The sequence below is a fragment of the Papaver somniferum genome, chromosome 2 (assembly GCF_003573695.1).
Source record: "Papaver somniferum cultivar HN1 chromosome 2, ASM357369v1, whole genome shotgun sequence".
Classification (NCBI taxonomy): domain Eukaryota; kingdom Viridiplantae; phylum Streptophyta; class Magnoliopsida; order Ranunculales; family Papaveraceae; genus Papaver; species Papaver somniferum.
The window spans coordinates 27,302,153-27,326,237 of NC_039359.1; the positions used below are offsets into that span (position 1 = coordinate 27,302,153).

The 24,085-nt window shown below is 37.0% G+C and overlaps 3 protein-coding genes and 1 long non-coding RNA gene across 4 annotated transcripts; 1 reads left to right on the forward strand and 3 right to left on the reverse strand.

The window, feature by feature from the left end:
• Window positions 1-1,687: 1,687 nt before the first annotated feature.
• On the forward strand, window positions 1,688-4,981 carry LOC113347195. The gene is made up of 4 exons (XM_026590799.1): window positions 1,688-2,447; window positions 2,541-2,735; window positions 4,093-4,274; window positions 4,445-4,981. Exons 1-4 carry the CDS (start codon window positions 2,165-2,167, stop codon window positions 4,466-4,468), a joined length of 684 nt encoding a protein of 227 aa, XP_026446584.1. The 5' UTR covers window positions 1,688-2,164; the 3' UTR covers window positions 4,469-4,981.
• Window positions 4,982-5,625: 644 nt separating this feature from the next.
• LOC113347194 (beta-carotene isomerase D27, chloroplastic-like) lies at window positions 5,626-8,737 on the reverse strand. Its single transcript, XM_026590798.1, has 4 exons — window positions 8,096-8,737; window positions 7,755-7,993; window positions 7,467-7,635; window positions 5,626-6,535 (listed from the first exon to the last, which is right to left on the reverse strand). The coding sequence occupies exons 1-4, from the start codon at window positions 8,382-8,384 to the stop codon at window positions 6,396-6,398; spliced, it is 837 nt and encodes a 278-aa protein (XP_026446583.1). The 5' UTR covers window positions 8,385-8,737; the 3' UTR covers window positions 5,626-6,395.
• Window positions 8,738-9,655: 918 nt separating this feature from the next.
• LOC113353072 lies at window positions 9,656-10,346 on the reverse strand. The gene is made up of 4 exons (XR_003361062.1): window positions 10,265-10,346; window positions 10,097-10,158; window positions 9,827-9,933; window positions 9,656-9,720 (listed from the first exon to the last, which is right to left on the reverse strand). It is a non-coding gene; the product is annotated as an uncharacterized LOC113353072 (long non-coding RNA).
• Window positions 10,347-22,664: 12,318 nt separating this feature from the next.
• LOC113353071 (beta-carotene isomerase D27, chloroplastic-like) lies at window positions 22,665-23,555 on the reverse strand. The gene is made up of 2 exons (XM_026596784.1): window positions 23,009-23,555; window positions 22,665-22,883 (listed from the first exon to the last, which is right to left on the reverse strand). Exons 1-2 carry the CDS (start codon window positions 23,265-23,267, stop codon window positions 22,735-22,737), a joined length of 408 nt encoding a protein of 135 aa, XP_026452569.1. The 5' UTR covers window positions 23,268-23,555; the 3' UTR covers window positions 22,665-22,734.
• Between the last annotated feature and the right edge of the window lie 530 nt (window positions 23,556-24,085).

A 24,085-nucleotide genomic window follows, 5' to 3' on the forward strand; every position in this document is an offset into this window, starting at 1 on the left:
GTGCTTTTTGCTTCAACTGGGGTTTACTGCTTCTTAATGTGATTCTTCACTGTTTATTCAACGAGATGTTATTGGCATTGTTTTTCTTTTGGTCTACGTTGATGATATCATCCTCACTGGATCCAATACTTCAAGGTTGGATTCTATTCGTGCATCTCTACACAAAGAATTTGCAATTAAGGATCTCGGTTCCTTATCTTACTTTCTTGGAATTGAAGCAACTCGTAACTCTTCTGGTTTGTTTCTTACACAAAAAAGGTACACTCATGATCTTGTTATTCGAGCAAAAATGGACGGGGTTAAGCCGATTCAAACTCCAATGAGTACTTCTGGAGATATTTCATCTGATCATAGTACTTTATTAACAGATGCAACAGAATACAGAATTATAGTAGGAGCATTACAATACCTGACATTCACTCGTCCTGACATAGCTTATGTTGTCAAAAAAGCTTGTCAATTCATGCATGCACCAACAGAATTTCATTGGGCATTGGTTAAACGATATTAAGGTATCTTAAACATACTTCCACTTATGGAATTCTTCTCAAGCCAGCTGATAATCTTCAATTATCTTTCACTGCCTACACGGATTCAGATTCGGCAGGTTCTTTAGAAGATCGGCGTTCTACCAGTGGATGATGTATCTATTTAAGTGGTAATATTATTTCTTGGAGTGCTCGTAAACATAAGACGGTTTCTCGATCTAGCACTGAAGCTGAGTACCGAGGACTTGCAATTTCCACTGCTGAAATCATGTGGATTCAATCTCTACTAAAAGAGTTCTAGATTTCTACACAATCTCCACCCATTCTGTGGTGTGATAATCTTGGAGCAACCTATCTTACTGTTAATCCAGTCTACAAAGCATATAGAAATTGATTATCACTTTGTTCGTGATCAAGTTACTTTAAAACTTCTTGATGTTCGATTCATTTCATCTAAAGATCAGATAGCAGATATTTTTACCAAGCCACCCTCTAAGGATCGTTTCAATTCACTGAGATTCAAGCTTATAGTTCAAGATGACCCGTTACGCTTGAGGGAGGGTATTGGAACAACGTAATAACTTAAGGAAAGTTCTAGAACTATGTTTCTAGAACTCTGTTATACATAGAAGTCTTTGTAACTTAGGAAACTTAGTATACTTGTGTTGCACGTATCTTTAAAAGACATACATATATAAATATATAGCATTCTTGTATATTGTAATTCATTCAATTAAGAATCGATAATTCAATCAAACCTTTGTTTATCTTCTCTTCTAACCCTAGTCTGTTATTTAAGCTAAACATATATCTCAACTTGCTCCGTTGTAGATGTTTGGTGTAGGTCCTTTTTTGAGTTGGGTTTTCCTTTACTACAATTCTTTTCTTTGACCTAATGTTATTGGAACTAGTAAGATGTTTGTTGATGGATTTTATTTTATTTTGTATCTATCTTTTTGTAGAATCAAGATTGGGCGATCCAAATTCCAAACTTCCTAACAATTTAGTGTAGTCAAATGCTTGCGTACATCCGTTCAAGGAAGAAATGGTCTTGATTCTTATGAACGCAATTTTGAATTGTCCAGCACGGTTGGACTTTATGCAGGAACTCTTCTTAAACTTGCATTTCATTGACAACACTCCATTTATATATTTTTACTTAAAGTTAGGTCTACCTCTATCCCGCATATAATATCATCATTATCCAAACCGCGTGTTAGAAGCTCAGTTTACTATACTCCTTGTATGTCAGTGTCGGATGCCCACATGCACATGTTTTCTTAATAGTGGAGCACAGAGGCTAGATGGTACGTTACCAGATGTGAAAAAATGTTCGAGAATCTTATTGTAATCCAAGCCTTCAAAAACGATCGCATAACTTTCTGATGAAGTTTACGACAGTGTTTAGCTTAGCATTATTGGTTTGCCATTGCAAATAGGGCATATCTCCAGATATTCTCAAACCGTGACCCACTTTGATTCTCGACAAGCAGGTCCATTTTCAATTAAATAAACAGTTACTATTACCATTCATCAGATTAGAAAAACAACACCAACGAAATAAAAACAACATTTACTACGTCCAAACCCCACAAAAACCAGACCGCGTCCCTCTTCATGTGATTTCTTTCATCTTCTTCACAGACAGTACCATTCTCTGAAATCAAACCATTGAAATGTCAGGTGGAGGTTTAACAATACTTGATGGAACTCAATTAAGAAGCATTAATCCAGTTTTACCAAATACATATACAACAGACGCCATTATTTCAGGAGCTGAGCTTGTTAAGATCGCTGATGATCAAATTTCTTCATCATTTTATAATTTTTCATTACCTGAATACATCAAATCAGATGCGGTTAAACGTGTCAATCTTGACTCTGTTACTCAACTTGATAAACAACAAGCTGAGTCTAAACTTTGTGAATACATTTTTGCTATTGCTGATGAATTGAAAGGTATAATTTTATTAATTTTGATTTCGTTTTTCTTTCTTTTTTTTCTTTTTTTAGGAAGTTACTGATTTAGGGTTTGTGTGTTTTGGGATTTAGATGATCCAGTGATTGTATCGGTTTTGGATGGGAAGTCTCTTTGTATATTCTTGGAAGATGAAGATGATTTTGCAATGTTAGCAGAGAATTTATTTACAGATTTAGATGTTGAGGATACAGGAAAGATTACTAAGAGTGAGACAAGAAATGCTTTGCTTCATATGGGTGTTGAAATGGGGGTTCCTCCTTTCTCAGGTTTGCCTTTCTTTAAACTTTGAGTTTATACTCCTTTGTTGTCTTTGTTGCAGAATAATTTCATTTTTAGTTACACTAGCTTTTAGGTGTAGTTTTGTCTTGAACTGTTTTGCTTTTGGTTCATAATACAAACGAGAAGAATCTGGTATTCAATGAAACTGGTTAGGAATGAATAGAAACTGAGTCTGCATATGAGGAATGAGTAGTGTCAAAGTAAATGAAGGAATTCTATGGTGCCTAGATTTATGATTCCGGGTGTCAGTTTAAGAGCATGATACCATGATATGCAAAAAATTTATCAAAATTCTCACTGATTTGCATTCACACTGTTCACTTCAGTTTGTGCTAGTTTGCCATTACACGTACCAGAGCATGATACTGTGATATGCAATTAGGATTTAACCTCTTAAATAACAACCAATTGGGGCGACTCAAACGTCACCAACCACCCCTTAGTCCAAAGACAAGAGTTGAGAAGAAGGAACTCTTTTTGTGATTTCCCTACTTTATTTTGATATAATGGCTATTGCCATTCAGTTCCACTGATTATTTGATTCATGGAGGGTTAGCCTGTAACCCTTGCCAAAGATAAAAGGCGTGAGGTCCATTTTGTAAGAAATAAGCAGCATATACATGAGAATTCTGATGCATGACCTACTTTTTTGTCTTAAACTCACTAATTTGCATTCACTGTTCACTTCGACAGGTTAGTTTTGCATGCTTTTACCTTGTGTTGTCCCCTGGACAAGTTAGATAGAACATAGCCATTTTTGTTTGAAGAAGAGCTATTTTGGATTTAATCAGTGGGTATGCTGTTGGGTCTGCATTATGGAGTAAAGCCATTGTAGATCCTTTAATCTAATTTGCCTGATGTCTCTTTAAATATGTAAAATCCTTTAGATTCTGTCGCTGGTGGTATGTGATCCGTTTGGAGCTTTTGTGTTCTACTCCCCCTGTATTTTTATCAACCCATTTTTTTCCAGTAAAAGCAAAACATTAGTTTCAGGAATAGATTAGTAACTATTTTGCTGTAGTGCTAACTCTGGGTATGCTTCTTTTCTTTTCTTTCAGAGGGGTGCACAATTTTGCACTTATGATAGAATCTATAAATACTTTTTGCAAGCTGGCCTTAGGATCCACTAATCAGATCTTCCAGGATCAGTATCATAACATGTATTATATTGGATTACTTAGCACTATAACATTGTTGAAACCAGATGAGTTTGAACTTTTAATGTGTTTGCAATGCAATCAAAATGATATTGAGTATGACGGTCTATATGCTTTGCTAATGTGGAAATCCAATTATCATGTTAATTTTGCAATATCTTTATCATCCTAAGTGATTTTTGAACAGAATTCACTCATATAAATGACATCTTAAAGAAACACGGGGCTGAGGGGGATGAAGAGTTAGGTCAGGCACAATTTGCAGAGCTACTTCAGCTTGTTCTACAAGAATTAGCTGATGCATTGGCTGAAAAACCTATCGTGATTATCCAAAATGTCAAGATTATCAATGGTTCTAAGCTACGAAAGGTCAATACTATTACACCTCTCCCTACCTATCTGTTTTCTCTTTGTTGAAATTTTACAGAATTGCTGGTATTACTCATTGGTAAACTCTAATAGAGTAGCATCAGTGTTTCTTTTTTTTTATCATTGCCCTTCTTTTATACATACTGATGATGTATTGAATAGCCGTGCAGTTTTTTTTGATGAGAAGCAGTTGAACAATTTGATAGAGAAAGTATCCCAAGATATAGATGTTAGCAAAGATAAAAAATGGTGTGGGAGAAAACAAGGAAATTCCTCGAGGAAAACGGGTCACAAATTGGTCTTCCATCAACAGAAGCCAATGAATCCGTGGTTCATCTTTTTGATCAGGTATTTTCTGATGTTGATAAGAATGGCAAGAATGACTATGAATTAGGGAAAGATGACTTTCGAGCACTTGTGAAAGATATTCTTGAGAATTTCGCCCAGCAACTTGATACGAATCCTGTTTTTCATGGTCTAGATTGCTGATGCCGATTGGTATGTAGTTTATGTCGTTTGATGGACCACTACTTTCTACGCTTTATCATATATGTTATATTTATGATTTCTCTATCTACGCGGCCCTTTTAGTGTACTATATGGGAGCCCCTACTAAAATATTGAAATATCAGTACAAACAATTTAATGCTTATATATAAGGGTGCTTAAGGTGATATAAACCTTGACGAACTGCTTTTATACCTGAATCTTAGGCTCTCTTTTTTTCCAAGTTATTTTGCATGACATTTGCTCCATTTTGAGTTCAGAACAATGAAAAAGAAGAGAACAAGAGAAATGGAGGAGGGCTGTGACGAGGACTGAGATTAAGATGTTAGACTTTAAGTTCGACTCAAAGTGTTGTAACCTTAAACAAATTATGATTTGGTGATAAGGATTGAACTTTGAACGTGCTTAAATTTATGGCTGCTGTAGCATACCTATTCCTTGAAGCAAAATGTTCTCTTAGAATTTGTCTTTGATATTGGAACAGTTTGTTTTAACCTGAGAATTCCTTATCACTCTATGAAGGTTTTTCTGAAAATGTACATACTAATCACGTAGAGCAGAGTAGGTATTAGCACGACTGGGAACAGAAACTCTTTCTGTGAGATGGATTGGGGGACACTTCAGAGATGTGTCTTTAAACACTAGAGTAATAGGATTAATGGCAGCCAAGATCAGTCGGTCTCTTAATCAGTTCACCAAGCTTTTGTTTTTCCATAAACTACTGTATTAAGCAGGAAGCTATATAATTTCTTTTGCCTACTGCCTTGCCTTGCCTTGCCCCTCTAGCCTAATTCTTTCTTTTCAAAACCAAAGAACTTTTCCCACAGATTAGTAGTGGGTAGAGCCAGAAAAGTGCACCATTAATGCCAAAAATGACCCACCACTTAAGAGATGTTTTGTACTCGTTTAAGTTGTTTGGTGGTTTTGTATTGAAACAGAAATGGATGGACCCCTTCATTACCTCAATTAGGAAACAGAATAGACAGCATTAGAATCTCTATTTCTCTGCCAAAAAGTTTTGTTGGAACTTCATTCCTTTGGTGATAATTGAGTTTTTGCTTGGAGGGTGGTGGTGGGAGACAGATTTTGTTGATAGAATACCATTTCAAATATGTGTTTGGGGTTCGCATTCTTTTTATTTATTTTTAGGAGGTCAAACTGAAACCAATACCATTCTCCTTGAGCTTCTTCATAATTGACTACTCAACTTGAAAGGGGTATGATGAACTCAACTGATGACAAAGAAAGAAAAGATTCTTGTAGGACCTCACATAAGACCCAGTCAATTGAATCAGCAGAGACATTTTCTTTGCCTTGACAACAACCACCTCCTTCTCCTTTGTGCTGAAACTTGGAATTCATTCATATACTTGCTTACTACATAATTAAACATCATTAAAAAAGTTGATTAATTGGGTGATTATAATTTACTTGAAGGCTCTTCTTCATGGAATTGACACCACCACATCACATACATATACACATTTCAAAAGTAGTCTGTGGGGCATAATGAAACTGTGGCACCAGTACATATGTACATTAATGTCGCCGCTAAGCTTGAACCAACTAATCATCTGATTATCTATCTATACGTTTGGAGTTCTCAGCTTCTGTTTACAAGGTTGAACATCCTGAAGTGTTCTTTTGTTTTGATTTGCATAAGAACTTGTAGCATGGTTGTTTAAATGCTGGATCATTTGCTTGTGCCGGAGGTTCTTGTCCGAAGATCATTTCGCAGCTCATATCCTCAAAATCTGCAGTGTTGGGTTATCAAATTGATTAATCACACTATTAAATCACGCTATTCACAAGTAAGGGAGAAAAGAACATTTTTTTATTTTGTGCACCCCACTCTGTGGAAAAGGGGGCGCATATGGTAGTGAGTAACTAAACATCCTCTATTTAATTGGTGCACTTTAATATAAACGTGTCCAAAGATTCAGTGACATGGAAATGAGCCAATGATGTGATACGTTGTCCTCATGGTGGTGAACGCAATGAGTAAAAACTTGTGACTTGACCATTCTTTTGCTTGCTAGCTAGCTATTAAGGCAACTTGGCTTCTCATTCACTTGCCTAATAGGTGCTATAGTTAGTCGACAATGATTTATAGGACCCAATGAATGAATTTCTCCTCGCTCTCTGGCTCTCTCCCCAATTTTTTTTTTTTTTTTTGATCAGACCCAAATGTTTCTAAATGGCTGCATGAGAGCAGTGCAACGTGATATCATCATCTTATTCGACTTTCATCATTTTAAAGCACAACTAGCGGTCACAAAATCAGACCATAATTATGAATTTGATGACGCTATAAACATTACTTTTTCAGCTCCACCCTGTAATTTGCGTAACATCATCATGCACCCAAGGAAATCTCTAGCTACTTGCATTTGAAGCTGTTCACTAGTGCCTTAACCAAAATGATTATTTTCCGGTGATGGCCCTATGACCTATGACCTCATTTTCGAAACTGTACTCTTTTTTGTTTGATTAGATGCTTAAAACGACCTAAATTAGCTCACCCACTGATTACGTGCTTACGACGGTTACCCCTCATGTTTCTCGAGCCCCATGTTTAGGCTTTCTTTGTCGACATTATTTATTTATACAGTATCTATATAACAAATTCATATACTGTAATTCATCGTAAAAGTATACTGAGACCAGAATAAAGAGATTGCTTACTTGGAACCATGTTAACTGGCATTCCTAAAGAGTCCTTAATGAACTTCTGCGATGGCATCTTACATAGGTTTACGCACATCCCTACACATTTGCTCTCTTCCAAAAACCTGCATTTCTTGATGTGTACTACATTCTTCTCTTTTCTTCCTTCCACTTCAGACTCCTTGATCTTCATTTCAAAATGAAATACGAAAGTCACCTCATTAGTAATCAATGTTCCTATATCATTAAATTAATTATTCAAAAATAACAAAAAGATCAATCTATGGGTGGTATTGCAAAATATACCTCACTGCGTCCAACAAGCCAAACACAAAATAAGGTTGTGAACTTTGCAAAAAATTCTCTTTTAAACTGCGATTGTGGTATAGAGTTTCGCACGAAAGAATGGATGGGTTTAGGGAAGGCTTTATTAAGAGCTTGAAGAACCAATCCTTGCTGATGATCTATATTTCCATTGGAACTTCGATGAAGTGCTGCTGCTGCCTCTACCAAACCTTCATAACCAGTCCTCTCATTCTTCATCCCTATATATAGTGGAAATAACACATAAATTAATATCCTGAGTGATGATCAAGTTAGAGTTAATTATACTGTATTAAAGACAGAGATGAAAAAGTAATAAGAACCTGAAATAAGTTGGATACATCGAGATAGGTAGTGAATGGCAATACGATCGAACCAGCTATCAGTATAAACTGTACTACTCGATGATGTGCTGCTAATAATGGTGTCTGGTATTACACTGATGCTACTTGCAGTAGTAGCAGCACTTGGTCTTTTCAGTACTGATTTTATTTTCATCGAAGAACATCGTCGCGTACTCGTCTTTTGGTTGGTTATCGAACGCAAACTAGTGAAGGAATGAAGATTAGTAGCGCTGCCTCTTTGAGACTGTAATATCATTTGTGCCTCCATGTATACGTACTGAACTGTTTTTCGGCGAAAGAAGGAGAGAAAAGAGAGGGAGAAGGGGTGATGTGGAGCAATTTAGCTTAATTAATATATGAAGTGGTGTGCGTTGTGTGTGTGTATATATATATTGTTGATGAAGAAGAAGTTTTATCGAAGGGAATAATCAAAAAGGTATCTCAAGAATCTTCAAAATCATAATTATAATTAAGTGGATCGATCAAATAAAAAATATATATAATTAAGTGGGAAAAGGTACAAAATTAGCACTAAAGTTTTTGTTTGTTTGTAGTTGAGGAATCGTTAATATCATTTCAGCATTAAGATGCCATTCTGGCATTCTCTCTTAATTTGGCCGGCACTTTGTCCGCATACGTATACGCATCTCACAACTACATATGTAGGTATAATTTGCTGCTTATCATCCAGACTCTTCGCTAAAAGATAAAAGAATGTGATCCATTATATCACACCTAACACTTGGGGGCATTTGTTGAGCGAGTATCGTGTCCTCCCGAATCCCAACATTTAGAGCTTGGAGCCTTGGAGACGCAAGACGCAGACCGGATGGGACGCAGACACACAAAACAAAACAAAAAAGGCACTATGGTACCAGTCAAAAACGAAAGCACTTTCAGTTTGCCATGACACATATGGTTGCATAATTTGAATTTGTTTAGAATATAAAACTATTTAAGGGTGTATCAGGTAATGTGCCATTGCCAAATTTGGCTTAATACCTACAGGATCTTGTTAAACTTGTTCTCGCATAACATAAGCATAGCTCTGATCTTTGGTGATGATCTCTGTTAAACCATGAAATCACTTCGCTGCTGGTTCCATCGATATACTTAGTTTTCCATGTGGCGCATTAGCATTTAGGCAGTAGTAGTATTACCGGACAAGAGCACATACACGAGGTCACGTGAGCAAGGTCCGTCGGTGCTTATTTAATTTAGAGAAATATGATAGGTAAATTAATAGTAGAGTGATATGATTGTTTAATTGGTCCTAAAGCTAGCTGGGTTGTCATCACCGTTGATTTCTTACGAAGTGGAACAAACACGAGTTTGCTTTTGCTTTGCTATGCCTGCAAAATCACAGCATCATCATAAGAAATCGATCATAAAAGAAGAAAAACATCATCATTAATATTTATTTTGATAATTGCATTTTCAAATTACCAAAAATAATTGTCAGTTAATTATATATTAACATTGCAAATACTTAGTAGTTTAGTGCTTACATAGTATCTTATAGCATGGTTGCTTGGTTGCTGGATCATCTACTGCTGCGGGAGGATCCTGTCCGTAGAACATTTCGCAACTCATGTCATCAAAATCTGTCAAGTCAAATGATATTGACAGAATTACTTAATGGACGCACACCGATACACATTAAATAATGTTGCAGAGAATGAATAAGATAGATCAACCAATTGTGCTTACCGGGTTTCATATAGATAGGAGTTCCAAATGAATCCTTAATAAACTTCTGCGATGGCATCTTACACAGGTTTACGCACATCCCTACACATTTGCTCTCCTCCAAGAGCCTAGCTCACCCCCAGAATATGAAAATAACCGAAAAACATAAATCATCTCTTCATATAAAATAATAATGGCCGATCAAAAAAAAAGTAATATACGATCTATGTGCAATATGTGTGTGTTTGTGTATCCGTGAGTCTGTGGAAAGCATATATATAAAATGCTTACCTGCATTTGGGGATGTGAACTACATTCTTCTCCATTTTTCCTTCTATCTCAGATTCCTTCACCTGAATATAGTTATGAATGTATCAATGATAGTAGTAGTACTTGCAAAAAATCGGAAAGAGTACTCAAGAGAAGAGCTCTAGCTACAGCTAATATTTTCAAACATACCTGGCAAGGTCCAACCAGCCAAGCGAAAAATAGGGTGGTGAAAGTAGCAAAAAATTCTCTCTTGAACTTTGATTCTGGTATCAATACCTTAATTTGTGTCCTCCATGTAAACAATGAAACAGATAAAGAAAATTAAGCAAGAGTAAACTAATTTTGTAAGTAACGACCACTTTGTTGGTTAAACTTCAACATAGAAGTCACTAACAAGCTGGTTAGGACAAGATTAGGAAATTGATGTAATCCTAAGGGAATTAGAAGTCATCTAGTTCTAAGAAAAGGAAAGACATGTAATAAGGTAATAGGACTAGGAAAAGGAATTCATAGTTCTATATATATATGATCACCAAAGTTGTGGTTTGATCATATGAGCAAGATTAGAGCTTGTGTTTAGTTTTGAGAGATTTTCTAAACATCAATAAAGAGAGTTGTCTTTATATAAGCTAAGTTTCATCTTGCAGTTGCCATTAATTGGTATCAGAGCTTGTTTCTGAGCCATGGAAAACGAAACCACCATTGTGGGTGCAAAACAGTTCACGCCACCATCAATACAAGTTCCAATCCTCAACGCCACAAACTACACAGTATGGGCCATGAGAATGAAAGTACTGATGAAAATCTACAAAGTTTGGGAAACAATTGATCCTGGTACATTGGACCCAGACAAAAACAATGTTGCCATTGGATTACTCTTTCAAGCAATACCAGAATGTCTTGTTTTACAAGTTGGTGAACAGGAAACTTCAAAGAAAATTTGGGATGCAATAAAGGCACGTAATCACGGAGCTGATCGAGTTAAAGAAGCCCGTATGCAAACCTTAATGTCTGAATTTGAAAGAGTGAAGATGAAAGACACTGATACTATTGATAGCTTTGCAGGAAAGCTATCAGAGATAGCCTCAAAAGATGCGTCACTTGGACAATCCATTGATGAAGATAAACTGGTAAAGAAATTTCTCAATAGTTTACCAAGATCCAAGTATATTCATATCATAGCTTCTCTCGAACAAGTCTTAGATTTAATGAAGACTAGCTATGAAGATATAATTGGAAGATTGAAAGCATATGAAGAAAGAATCCTTGATGAAGAAAACAATGGAGAAACTCAAGGAAAACTATTGTACACAAACTCTTACCAACAAAACTCTGCGACAAGAGGAAGAGGTCGTGGAAGAGGTGGTAGAGGAAACAGAGGCCGAGGAAGGGGAGGAAGGTTTAACTCACAAGATAGAACAATAAGTCAGAATGATCAAAACCAAGGGAAAAAAAAATAAGGATAGATCAAACATTATTTGTTACAGATGTGATAAACCAGGACACTTCTCCTCTGTATGCCCTGAAAGAATACAAAAGATGGAAGAAACAAACAAGAATGAAACAAGGGAAGCAGATACAACTCTTTTCATGCACGAAGTTGTATTCTTAAACGAAGGGAACCTAATACCAAAGAACTACGAATCAAAGGATGGAGAAGAAGGAATCTGGTATTTAGATAATGGAGCCAGCAATCACATGACTGGTAAGAGACAGTACTTTTCTGAACTCAATGAGAAAATCAAAGGACAAGTGAATTTTGGGGATGGATCTTCTGTAGAAATTGAAGGGAAAGGATCAATTCTATTTCAGAGCAAGACCGGAGAACAGAAGCTTGTGACCAACATCTACTTCATCCCAAACTTACAAAGCAACATTCTAAGTTTAGGACAAGCTACAGAAGTTGGATGTAATGTTAGAATGCGACAAGATTATCTAACAGTTCATGACCCAAGTGGAAGACTTTTCGTTAGAGTCTCACGCTCACAGAATAGACTCTACAAGATAAGTCTCATGATTGGAAGGCCATTGTGTCTGAATATGAGACTGAAAGATCAGACATGGAAGTGGCACGCAAGGTTGGGACACATAAGTTTCAGAACCTTAAAAACTATGTCTCAGAACAAGATGGTTCGAGGGCTACCACAACAAAACGGAGTGGTGGAGAGGAGAAACATGACTCTAATGGAGATGACAAGAAGTTATTTAAAGGCTATGCATGTACCTAATTATCTATGGGGAGAAGTTGTACGACACTCCACATACCTAATAAACAGGATACCTACGAAAGCTCTGAAAGACATGACTCCATATGAAAGTTTGCGAAAGAGAAAACCAAACATAGATCATTTAAGAGTGTTTGGTTGCAAAGCATACGCAAAAGTTGATTCTGCAACTCTTAAGAAACTGGATGATCGATCTCAGACTCTTGTGCATCTAGGAATTGAGCCTGGATCCAAAGCTTACAGATTATTCAATCCAACAACGAAAAGAGTGATAGTGAGTCGAGATGTGGTATTCGATGAAAAAGAAAACTGGAACTTGAAAGAAACTAATGATGGACCAAGTAGGGATCCAGGAATGTTTCACATGAGATGGGGTCAAGTAATTGATGAAGGCGAAGGACCCATAATCATTGATGAGTGCCAAATATTGTATATATTTATCCCTTTTTGTTGGCATTTAACTCATCTTTTATGCATTAATTCTACATTTTATCCCATATTCTGTATTTTCATTGTTTTCAAGAATAAATATTTTTATTAATTAATTTTGCATTTTTAGGTAATAAATAAAGTCTGGGTGACTTGCGGAGCAAAAAGAGCAGAAAAATAGTGAAAAGCCGGGAGAAATCACGCAAGGAAGCCGCGAAGAATGGTGCGCACAACCTCATTTTCTACACACAAAAGCGCCTCCGTTCTCAGCCATCAGATCAGTTCTCAGAAGCATCCGACGGTCGCTCCTTCATAGAGCATCAAAATCTGAAGTCTCTGCCAAGCACCACAGCGCTGAAATTCCAAGCCTTCAGATTAGATGGTAGTTGAATCCAACGGTTGCTCCCTTGCTGTTCATCAAAGTTTGATATCCACGCCTTACACTACAGCACCTAACCTAATCTAGCACCGTTCGTTTCGTTGTATCCCTTCATCCGACGGTCGCTCCCCGCTTGCCTCCGCATCACCGTCCGATCTACCTACCAGCTCCACATCCCACGGCTCATCCTCGCTGTTCATCCAATTTGATGAAGCCGCCTAACACCCTAGCAACCAAACCCTATACCAGCTACCCAAACGCACCCTTCTCCCAAACCATCGACTTCACCTCCCCCATTCCTCTCTGCAACTTCACCACCTTCTTCAACAGAACCGTACCACCACCTTCTTCACCTCCACTGCCACCACCACACCTCCACCATCATCACCCCTATCTTTCTCCATCATTACCCCCTTGTTCTAGCCTATTATATAGTTTTCTCCCCTAATTTCTCTCTAAAAACCTAGGGAAGAAATCAATAAATAGGACGAGTTGGAAAGATTCAATTAGAAAGCATGGAGAGGAGCAGAACAGCAATGGAAGAATGGGTCGAAAGAAGACTCGTCAAATCACATGTTAGGTGAGTTTAATTTCAAACCCTAATTTCTCTGCCAAATTAGGTATTTGGGAAATTGCCCCCAATTTTCAATTGAAAAAGCATGGAGAAGAATAGAGATGATATGGGGTATGGCCGAATTAGGTGAATTAGGTGAGAAATCCCAATTATTTTAATGTTTTCAATTTGGGGATTATTTGGGTGAAGAACCCTAATTTTGTATTTTGGGGAAATGGGGTCTGTGGGTATAAATAGCCTTGTGGGTGTTGTTGTAAAACTTTATGCCTGGATTAGCCAGTGTGTCCAGAACCAAGTTCTGTTAATGATCATTTTGTGCTGTTCATGTTGTGTTCATGTTAGTGTAATATCCTGTTGTGTTCTGTGTGTGATGTTTGTTCCTGTGATGTTTTGTATCCATCTGTCATGTTATGTTTGTGTTAATTAGCATGTTTGTATTGTTTCTACACATGATCATGTATTTTCCCTGTTTAAACCTCAGAGAAGACCTTTGAACCATGATGGTTAGCTATTAGGATGGTTTTTGTTGAACTCAAATAGCTTAGGCTAGTTAGATTCTTAAAAGCCCAACTGATTTGTGATTAGTGGTGCTGTAAGAAGACCACTAATGCTAGGGGTCAGTGGTGGCTCTAAGGAGTTAATCAGCTACATTAGTTAGTAAGCCACTGCCTAGTTAGTCTGTGATTGGTTGTGCCTTAAACAGACAGCCAATACTAGGGGTTAGCTAAGGCTGTAAGGTTAGTTAACTAGACATATGACAAAAACTTAACCTAGATGAACTAGCTAGGTGAAGGGAATTCTCATCCATCTCCTTACACTTCCCATCCACAATTTCTTTTCCATGTTCTGTTTTGGTTAAGTTGTTCTTAGTTTTTCTTATTCTTTGCCACTGCCTTTGGCTCACTGCCACTGAATTTTCTTTGTTTCTTTGTCTCTTAACTTCACTGCCTGTCACTAGCTCAGACTATCTAGGAAACTTCAATACACCCCAAGTCTCTGTGGAATGATCCCTTGCTTACTTTCTATACTAAAACTTGGCCTTGTATACTTGCAAGAGTTTTTGTGTGTTTTCTAACCACACCAAGTTTTTGGCGCCGCTGCCGGGGATTGGTGCTGTGTTTCTTCTTGTGTTTTTTTTGCTATTTCGTATTTCATTTCATAGCATTTGCATCTGCATCTGCTTCACTTCATTTGCTGTTGGACCTGCTGTTCTGAACCTGTTTTTCCTCTGCTGGGACGCCACCAAGGAAAAGAACCAAAACCCAACTGGGTTTTTGCAACAATATCAGAGCAGCTGGGCTGTGCTAAAAAGGTAAGCCTAAACCCATTCCATTGAGAGAACCCTACCTGTGGGCTTCCAAATTTCTTTAATTGTGGGCTTGTAATAATTAACCCAATTTTTTGGGCTTTTTTATTTTTTTATTTTGGGTTTGTAATTAATTATTTTTGGGCTTGTTGTTTAAATTGTGGGCTTGTATTTATTTTGTGTGGGCTTGTTTAAATTCTTTCATTGGACTTGTATTTTGGACTCTGGGTTTAAACCCAGCTGAGCTTATAACTGATTGTGGACTTGTATTCCACTCAAGAGTGGACCTCGAAACCAAAGTTTTAAAACAAACGTCGGGCCTTAACCAACTGGGCCAAATTCAACTTTCAAAGTTAAAACTTAGTGTTTCGTGAGCCGCAGCCTTCCATTCCATTAGAGGACAAACAGTGGGCTTGCTCCCATTTCAAAAACCAAATTTTATTTCTTCTTAAAAAAAAAAAAAAAAAAAAAAAAAAAAAAAAAAATTACTTTTGCTCCCAATTTTAAACCAAATTTCTTTTATATCCCATAAACCAAAATTTTCCCAAAAATCCAAACCCATTTAAAAACCAAATAGTGGGCTTTTGTCTTTTCAAAATGGGCCAACCTCGTGCTCTCCATGAATACATGTATCCATCAATACAAATTCCATTATCATGTATTGTATTACCTCAAACCAATAACCCTTTTAAAATAAATGCAAGCATGATACAAATACTTCCTATATTTCGAGGGTTCGATTCTGAGAACCCCTATACTCATGTAAGAGAGTTTGAACAAATTTGTCGGACTATGCAACCTGATCATATGTCCGAAGACTCTCTGAAATTGCGTTTGTTTACATTTTCTTTAAAGGAAAGGGCCAAAACATGGTTTTACGGTTTGAGACCACAATCAATCACCACTTGGGAACACTCACTAATCAATTTTTCCAAAAAAATTTTCCACATCATAGGACCATCGCTATTCGTCAAAGTATCAATTGTTTTGTCCAATTGGATGAGGAAACTGTTTTTCACTATTTTGAACGTTTTAATGATTTGTTGAGTGAATGTCCGCACCATGGAATTGAGAAGTGGAGACTTGTCGTCATCCTCTATGAGGGACTAGACTTTAAATCTGAACCATGGTTGAGTCTATGTGTAATGGTGAGTTTATTGATAAATCTGTGGATGATGCATGGAATTTTTTAGCCGAGATTGCAGAGAAAACCCATCAATGGGAATCCGTTAGGGAAACAGGAACAACACCACATGATATGAGTCACCCTCATGAATTAGAGTTTTATTCTTGTAATAGCTCCGACCTTAGGATTGAAAATTATCCTAGATTGCAAAATGCCTATCATGATGATGATGATGATTATGATGTTATGTTAGAAGAACATGTCTATACTAAAATGTTATGGAACCTTTGGGTTCAAATACATTAGGCTTCTCTGCCCCGACCTTAATGCATGATATTTCTTCTAGTATTCCATGTGATGTTTCCCCTGATGTGCCGATACACGAAATAAATCTGTTGATGATGTTGATAATTCTGATTGTGATCTTGCCAATGTGATTAATGATTGTGAGCATGATGTGACATGTGTAGATGCGTTAGAAGATTTTGATTTGATTGATAATGATATGCCTATTCTTCTACCTAAGTCACAATCTGATGGCCTTCCACCCAACCTAGATTTGGTTTGTAACAAAATTTTAAACCAACTTTTCTGAAAATTCCTAATCTAGGATTGGAACTGTGTGCCTCCCAAGTCCTCTTGGACTATTTTGCTTCAAAATATAACACTTTTAAAGAGCCACAGTTGGAAATTGCATGTTTGCCCATCCCGAAAACAGTCCATTATGAGTTAGACCTTTTGAATCCTAAACCCTTAAAATTAAAAGATTTTGTGCTTAAAAGTAAACTTGTTGAAAAATTTTGGTTTAGGGGTGATTCATTCAGTTTTTCACTCTCACTCCCATTTAAGTCCAATTTTAGTGTTTTGAAACTTTCTATGTCTCTACACTTTTTCTTTTGGGTTGATCCTCAACTCTTTAGACTTTTAGTGTATGGTGAATTTTTTTTGTATATAATCCAGTAGATAAAATTTTAAAAACCCTTTTGTTCCTTTTGTATATATTTTGCTAATCCAATATGATCTCGGCTGAAATATGTTGGATTTTTGCCTTGAATAACGGAGTTTTAATTCTGCTTTCGCCGAAATCGGGTATTCTCTCTCCTTTTACTCTACTCAGCATGTCCCTTTCCATATGTTGCATTTTAATTCTTTCCATATTTTGAAACATTGAGGACAATGTTTAGTTTAGGTTTGGGGGTATAGAGTAGATACCATGATAATTTGCCATAATTGAAAACGAACTCCTTCTTCTTTTTGAAAAAAATTGAAAAATTCCAAAAAAATTAAAAAATCAAAATTCAAAAAAAAAAAATAAAAAAATTGAAAAAAAAAAATCATAAAAATGGAGCTCATTTACCTTGAAATGTTGACTCTTGTGCAAATATGTATTTTTATTAGGAGTCTTAGTCTAGATATTTAGGCACCCTGATTCTAGCACAATTCACATAGTGATAAGAAATTTGCACGCGCACGATCTACCAATACATGTATGGCCTCGATCTTCAAGGTGTTTGATAGGAAGTTACGATTGCCAATCACTTTAGAATACTGAACGAAACTTGACTAGCTTGTTCTTTGGTTGGTTGGGATAGAAGGTGGAGGTTACATTAAGAAAGACAACCATCGAATTTAACTGGGTGCATCAAAAAGGGCTACCTCTTGCAAAGTGTCATGTAATTTTTGTTTCTTTTTGTTATGTATCAAAAGGTTTCTTAAAAAAAAAAAAAAAAAAAAAAAAAAAAAAAAAAAAAAAAGAGAAAAAAAATATCAGAAAAATACAAAAAAATCAAGTACTTATCAATTCCATCATCTCTTGTTCCAAAAATAAAAAGAGAATAGTCAATGTAAATAAGAGTCATGTAAAGAGTCATTTTGTTGTTTCATTGTAATAAGCAAGGAGGGTGTATGCCATTGATGTACAACGCGAGTAATTGTGAAATACCTCCAACTCATTCACAATTCTCGTAAAGTCCGGACAGCTAGCTAGATTTCGACCTCATTCTTAGCCTGAGAAACTATCTCTTGGTGATTCGTAGTCATAACTTCAGATCTTTCTTTACACATGTGTAGATACACTTTACACTCTTATCACATGTCTTTTTTTGTTATCAGTGCTAGGATTGTGCCTTCGATAGCTAGATTGACATCTCCATTTTGCTGTGAGCTTAAACTGTTTTGCACATGTCACGTTTGATGGAATCTGAGCTTATATTTTGACCTAGAACTTTGTAGGTACGTTCTAAGCAAACCTTCACGAGACTTCACTCGTCCACTAGGGACACTTAGTGGTTTAAAAGGCTTAGTGCATACGCTAAATGCATTCGAGAGACCAGCGACAGTGGTATAGTTAGGATTTCCTTAGTTTTGTTTTACTTGAGGACAAGTAAAATTCAGGTTTGGGGGTATTTGATGAGTGCCAAATATTGTATATTTATCCCTTTTTGTTGGCATTTAACTCATCTTTTATGCATTAATTCTACATTTTATCCCATATTCTGTATTTTCATTGTTTTCAAGAATAAATATTTTTATTAATTAATTTTGCATTTTTAGGTAATAAATAAAGTCTGGGTGACTTGCGGAGCAAAAAGAGCAGAAAAATAGTGAAAAGCCGGGAGAAATCACGCAAGGAAGCCGCGAAGAATGGTGCGCACAACCTCATTTTCTACACACAAAAGCGCCTCCGTTCTCAGCCATCAGATCAGTTCTCAGAAGCATCCGACGGTCGCTCCTTCATAGAGCATCAAAATCTGAAGTCTCTGCCAAGCACCACAGCGCTGAAATTCCAAGCCTTCAGATTAGATGGTAGTTGAATCCAACGGTTGCTCCCTTGCTGTTCATCAAAGTTTGATATCCACGCCTTACACTACAGCACCTAACCTAATCTAGCACCGTTCGTTTCGTTGTATCCCTTCATCCGACGGTCGCTCCCCGCTTGCCTCCGCATCACCGTCCGATCTACCTACCAGCTCCACATCCCACGGCTCATCCTCGCTGTTCATCCAATTTGATGAAGCCGCCTAACACCCTAGCAACCAAACCCTATACCAGCTACCCAAACGCACCCTTCTCCCAAACCATCGACTTCACCTCCCCCATTCCTCTCTGCAACTTCACCACCTTCTTCAACAGAACCGTACCACCACCTTCTTCACCTCCACTGCCACCACCACACCTCCACCATCATCACCCCTATCTTTCTCCATCATTACCCCCTTGTTCTAGCCTCCTATTATATAGTTTTCTCCCCTAATTTCTCTCTAAAAACCTAGGGAAGAAATCAATAAAATAGGACGAGTTGGAAAGATTCAATTAGAAAGCATGGAGAGGAGCAGAACAGCAATGGGAAGAATGGGTCGAAAGAAGACTCGTCAAATCACATGTTAGGTGAGTTTAATTTCAAACCCTAATTTCTCTGCCAAATTAGGTATTTGGGAAATTGCCCCCAATTTTCAATTGAAAAAGCATGGAGAAGAATAGAGATGATATGGGTATGGCCGAATTAGGTGAATTAGGTGAGAAATCCCAATTATTTTAATGTTTTCAATTTGGGGATTATTTGGGTGAAGAACCCTAATTTTGTATTTTGGGGAAATGGGGTCTGTGGGTATAAATAGCCTTGTGGGTGTTGTTGTAAAACTTTATGCCTGGATTAGCCAGTGTGTCCAGAACCAAGTTCTGTTAATGATCATTTTTGTGCTGTTCATGTTGTGTTCATGTTTAGTGTAATATCCTGTTGTGTTCTGTGTGTGATGTTTGTTCCTGTGATGTTTTGTATCCATCTGTCATGTTATGTTTGTGTTAATTAGCATGTTTGTATTGTTTCTACACATGATCATGTATTTTCCCTGTTTAAACCTCAGAGAAGACCTTTGAACCATGATGGTTAGCTATTAGGATGGTTTTTGTTGAACTCAAAATAGCTTAGGCTAGTTAGATTCTTAAAAGCCCAACTGATTTGTGATTAGTGGTGCTGTAAGAAGACCACTAATGCTAGGGGTCAGTGGTGGCTCTAAGGAGTTAATCAGCTACATTAGTTAGTAAGCCACTGCCTAGTTAGTCTGTGATTGGTTGTGCCTTAAACAGACAGCCAATACTAGGGGTTAGCTAAGGCTGTAAGGTTAGTTAACTAGACATATGACAAAAACTTAACCTAGATGAACTAGCTAGGTGAAGGGAATTCTCATCCATCTCCTTACACTTCCCATCCACAATTTCTTTTCCATGTTCTGTTTTGGTTAAGTTGTTCTTAGTTTTTCTTATTCTTTGCCACTGCCTTTGGCTCACTGCCACTGAATTTTCTTTGTTTCTTTGTCTCTTAACTTCACTGCCTGTCACTAGCTCAGACTATCTAGGAAACTTCAATACACCCCAAGTCTCTGTGGAATGATCCCTTGCTTACTTTCTATACTAAAACTTGGCCTTGTATACTTGCAAGAGTTTTTGTGTGTTTTCTAACCACACCAATCATCAATACCAATGGAAACAATGATGTTAATCAAGAAGAATAAGAGAATAATGAAAACACTGAGAATAACGAAGAAGTAGAAGAAGAAGAAGAAGAAGAAGAAGAGATCGATGAAATAACTCAACCCATTCCACTGCGAAAATCAACAAGACAGATACAAAAGCCACAGTACCTGGAGGATTATGTTCTTCAAGCTGCAGAAGAATGTGAGATTATGTTACTTTCTCTTAATAACGAACCAAGAAACTTTAAGGAAGCAAAGCTTTCGCATAAATGGATACAAGCATGTAGAGAAGAAATTATTTCAATCAACAGAAACAAGACTTGGTTTCTAGTTGATAAGCCAGGAGGGGTAAAAGTGATTGCTCTCAAGTGGATCTTCAAGGTTAAAAGAAATGCTGATGGAACTATTAACAAATATAAGGCAAGACTTGTAGCTAAGGAATACGTTCAAGAATCAGGCATAGACTTTGATGAAGTTTTCGCACTAGTTGCTAGACTAGAGACAATTCGTCTCTTAATAGCAGAAGCTGCATCAAACTCATGGGAAATTTACCACTTAGACGTTAAGACAGCATTCTTACATGGTGAATTGCGGGAAGATGTGTATGTTGAACAACCAGAAGGTTTTGAAGTAAAAGGACAAGAGCATAAGGTTTATAAGTTATCAAAAGCTCTATATGGTCTAAGACAAGCTCCTCGAGCCTGGAATACAAAGTTAGATCAAATCTTAAGAGAAACCAGATTTGTTAAGTGCTCTAAAGAAACATCAGTATACAGAAGAGAAGAAAAGGGAACGCTTCTTGTGATTGCAGTCTATGTAGATGATCTATTTTTGACTGGAAACTCCCTTAAGGTGATCAATGAGTTCAAGAGAGAAATGTCATCAAAGTTTGAGATGTCAGACCTCGGAAAACTCACTTATTACCTTGGCATAGAAGTCCATCAAGGAGTAGATGGGATTCAGATTAAACAAGAAGCTTATGAAAGGAGAATTCTGAAAGAAGCAGGACTTGAAACTTGTAATCCAACTAAGATACCAATGGAGTTTGGACTTAAAGTTTCAAAGGCACAAGAAGAAGCTGAGATTGATCCAACGAGTTAAAGAAGAAATGTTGGATGCCTTAGATACTTGTTACACACAAGACCAGACTTGGCTTTCTCTGTGGGAGTAGCAAGCCGTTATATGCAGAGTCCACGAAAGTCTCATGGTGATGTAATAAAGCAGATATTGAGATATCTAAGAGGAACAATCAGCTATGGATTGAAGTATGGTCGACAAGGATCAAAAGGAATTGTTGGGTATAGTGACAGCAATCATAATATTGACCAAGATGATGGAAAAGGTACAACTGGTCATATATTTTATCTAGGTGAAGCACCTATTACATGGTGTTCACAGAAGCAAGACACTGTAGCCTCTCATCCTGTGAACCTGAGTTTATGGCCGCAACAGAAGCAGTTAAACAATCAATATGGCTTCAAGAACTGTTGGGTGAAATCAAAGGAAGAGAACCTGAAAAGTTCTCATCAAGATTGATAATAAGTCTGCAATTGCACTTACTAAAAATCCAGTGTTTCATGGGAAGACGAAACACATTCACAAAAGGTATCATTTCATACGAGAATGTATCGAGAAGGAGATCATCAACGTTGAACACATACCAGGAACTGAGCAGAAAGCAGATATATTGACAAAGGCATTAGCTCGGATCAAGTTTGAAGAAATGAGACAATTGATTGGAGTACAAGATATGTCACGGGTAAGGTTGAAGCTTAACGGGGAGAATGTTGGTTAAACTTCAACATAAAAGTCACTAACAAGCTGGTTAGGACAAGATTAGGAAATTGATGTAATCCTAAGGGAATTAGAAGTCATCTAGTTCTAAGAAAAGGAAAGACATGTAATAAGGTAATAGGACTAGGAAAAGGAATTCATAGTTCTATATATATATGATCACCAAAGTTGTGGTTTGATCATATGAGCAAGATTAGAGCTTGTGTTGAGTTTTGAGAGATTTTCTAAACATCAATAAAGAGAGTTGTCTTTATATAAGCTAAGTTTCATCTTGCAGTTGCCATTACACTTTTGTAGGACATTGATACATTCAGAGCTAACATGAGATATCAAATGTGAATTGCAAGAAGTTGATTATACCAAGGAGAGGATGCGTTTAGGGAAAGCTTTATTGAGAGTTTGGATAACCAATTCTTGTTGCATCTTCGTGTCTTTGGAAATTTGAATCACGGCAGCTGACGCCTCTACAAAACTTTCGTAACCACTCTTATCATTTTTTATTTCTGTTCACATGCAGTACCAGTATGCTAATATTAATCCATTCAGCCAATTAATACATGTATATGCAATTGATCTGAAAAGAGAACGATGCTCATATGTGTACATGTAGACTATGAAAAGTATGTACCTGTAATAGCTTGGATGCTTTGAGAAATATGCTTAATGGCGAGTCGATCGAACCAATTGTCTTTGTAAACAATAGGTGTAGGAATTGCGTGATCTATCACATTTGTAGTACTGGTGGTAGCAGTAGGTTTGGTCGTAAGTACTGCCCGAACAATAGCGGAACGAGGAGAATAACATTTTGAATTATGTGTAAATTTGGTAGCAACCCTAACATTTGACGACACTAGACTGCATCCTCTATGGGGTTGTGATGACAACATAGTTGCTTCCAAATATAAGAGCTATATATTTTTGTGTGTATGGATGGAGAAATAATGACTTCAGTGATCAGAGCTCTTGAGAGTGAGGGAAAATTACTTGGACATTGTAACTATAAATCTTGATGATCCGCGAAACATAAGAGAGCAATTTGGAAGCAAAGTAGCAAAGGTGCACAAAATAAACGCATGCAGTCAGTGAGCCAGAAGTAGGGCGTAACTGGAACGTGTATGGAGATCCCCTTGATATGGTTGATTATGCACGTTTGCAAATAGTGCTTTTCCCTTTTCTTTGTAACCCGCTCAGAAGTTTTTTTTCCCCTCTACTCGACAAGTTTTTATCAATGTTGGTAGCTGCTTGATTCATATTTTACTATTTGTAAGAAGACCCTCTAGATACGTAGTTACCTCTCTTGTTTAGATGTTTGTTTGTAATTGTAACGTTAAAAACGAAGTTCAGTTCTAAAGATTCCATCATACATTGTGTACCTCCTCTTTTTGTTACAACTAATTCGCCAAATGGCCGGCACTTCAGAATATCATGACATACTTTGTTACTTTCAGTTACGTACCACATATTACTTTGATTTTCTTATGTTTGTTCAAACAAACTGGTGGTAGGAATATTTTGGATTAGAGGATCCATCGATCGTTTTTCTTATCTTATTCGTGGTAGGAATATTTTGGAAAACTAGGGATAGCATCAGACTAGCCTCCGGTTCAACAAGCTGCTCACCTCGCAATCTTGAGACTTTTGCAGTTCTACCTAAAGTAGACATACATATTCGTGCAGGACCCAAACCAAAAAGAGCTAGCTGCTT

Bases quoted from the DNA above. Each gene is read 5' to 3' on its own strand.
- LOC113347195 (XM_026590799.1), top strand. From the start codon at position 2,165: ATGTCAGGTGGAGGTTTAACAATACTTGATGGAACTCAATTAAGAAGC. The intron at 2,448-2,540 runs GTATAATTTTAT...TTTGGGATTTAG, and splicing joins TATTGCTGATGAATTGAAAG to ATGATCCAGTGATTGTATCG. The intron at 2,736-4,092 runs GTTTGCCTTTCT...ATTTTTGAACAG, and splicing joins GGGGGTTCCTCCTTTCTCAG to AATTCACTCATATAAATGAC.
- LOC113353071 (XM_026596784.1), bottom strand. From the start codon at position 23,267: ATGTTGTCATCACAACCCCATAGAGGATGCAGTCTAGTGTCGTCAAAT. The intron at 22,884-23,008 runs GTACATACTTTT...GCATGTGAACAG, and splicing joins AAGCATCCAAGCTATTACAG to AAATAAAAAATGATAAGAGT.
- LOC113347194 (XM_026590798.1), bottom strand. From the start codon at position 8,384: ATGGAGGCACAAATGATATTACAGTCTCAAAGAGGCAGCGCTACTAAT. The intron at 7,636-7,754 runs GTATATTTTGCA...TTTGAAATGAAG, and splicing joins GGCTTGTTGGACGCAGTGAG to ATCAAGGAGTCTGAAGTGGA. The intron at 6,536-7,466 runs GTAAGCAATCTC...CCAACACTGCAG, and splicing joins GCCAGTTAACATGGTTCCAA to ATTTTGAGGATATGAGCTGC.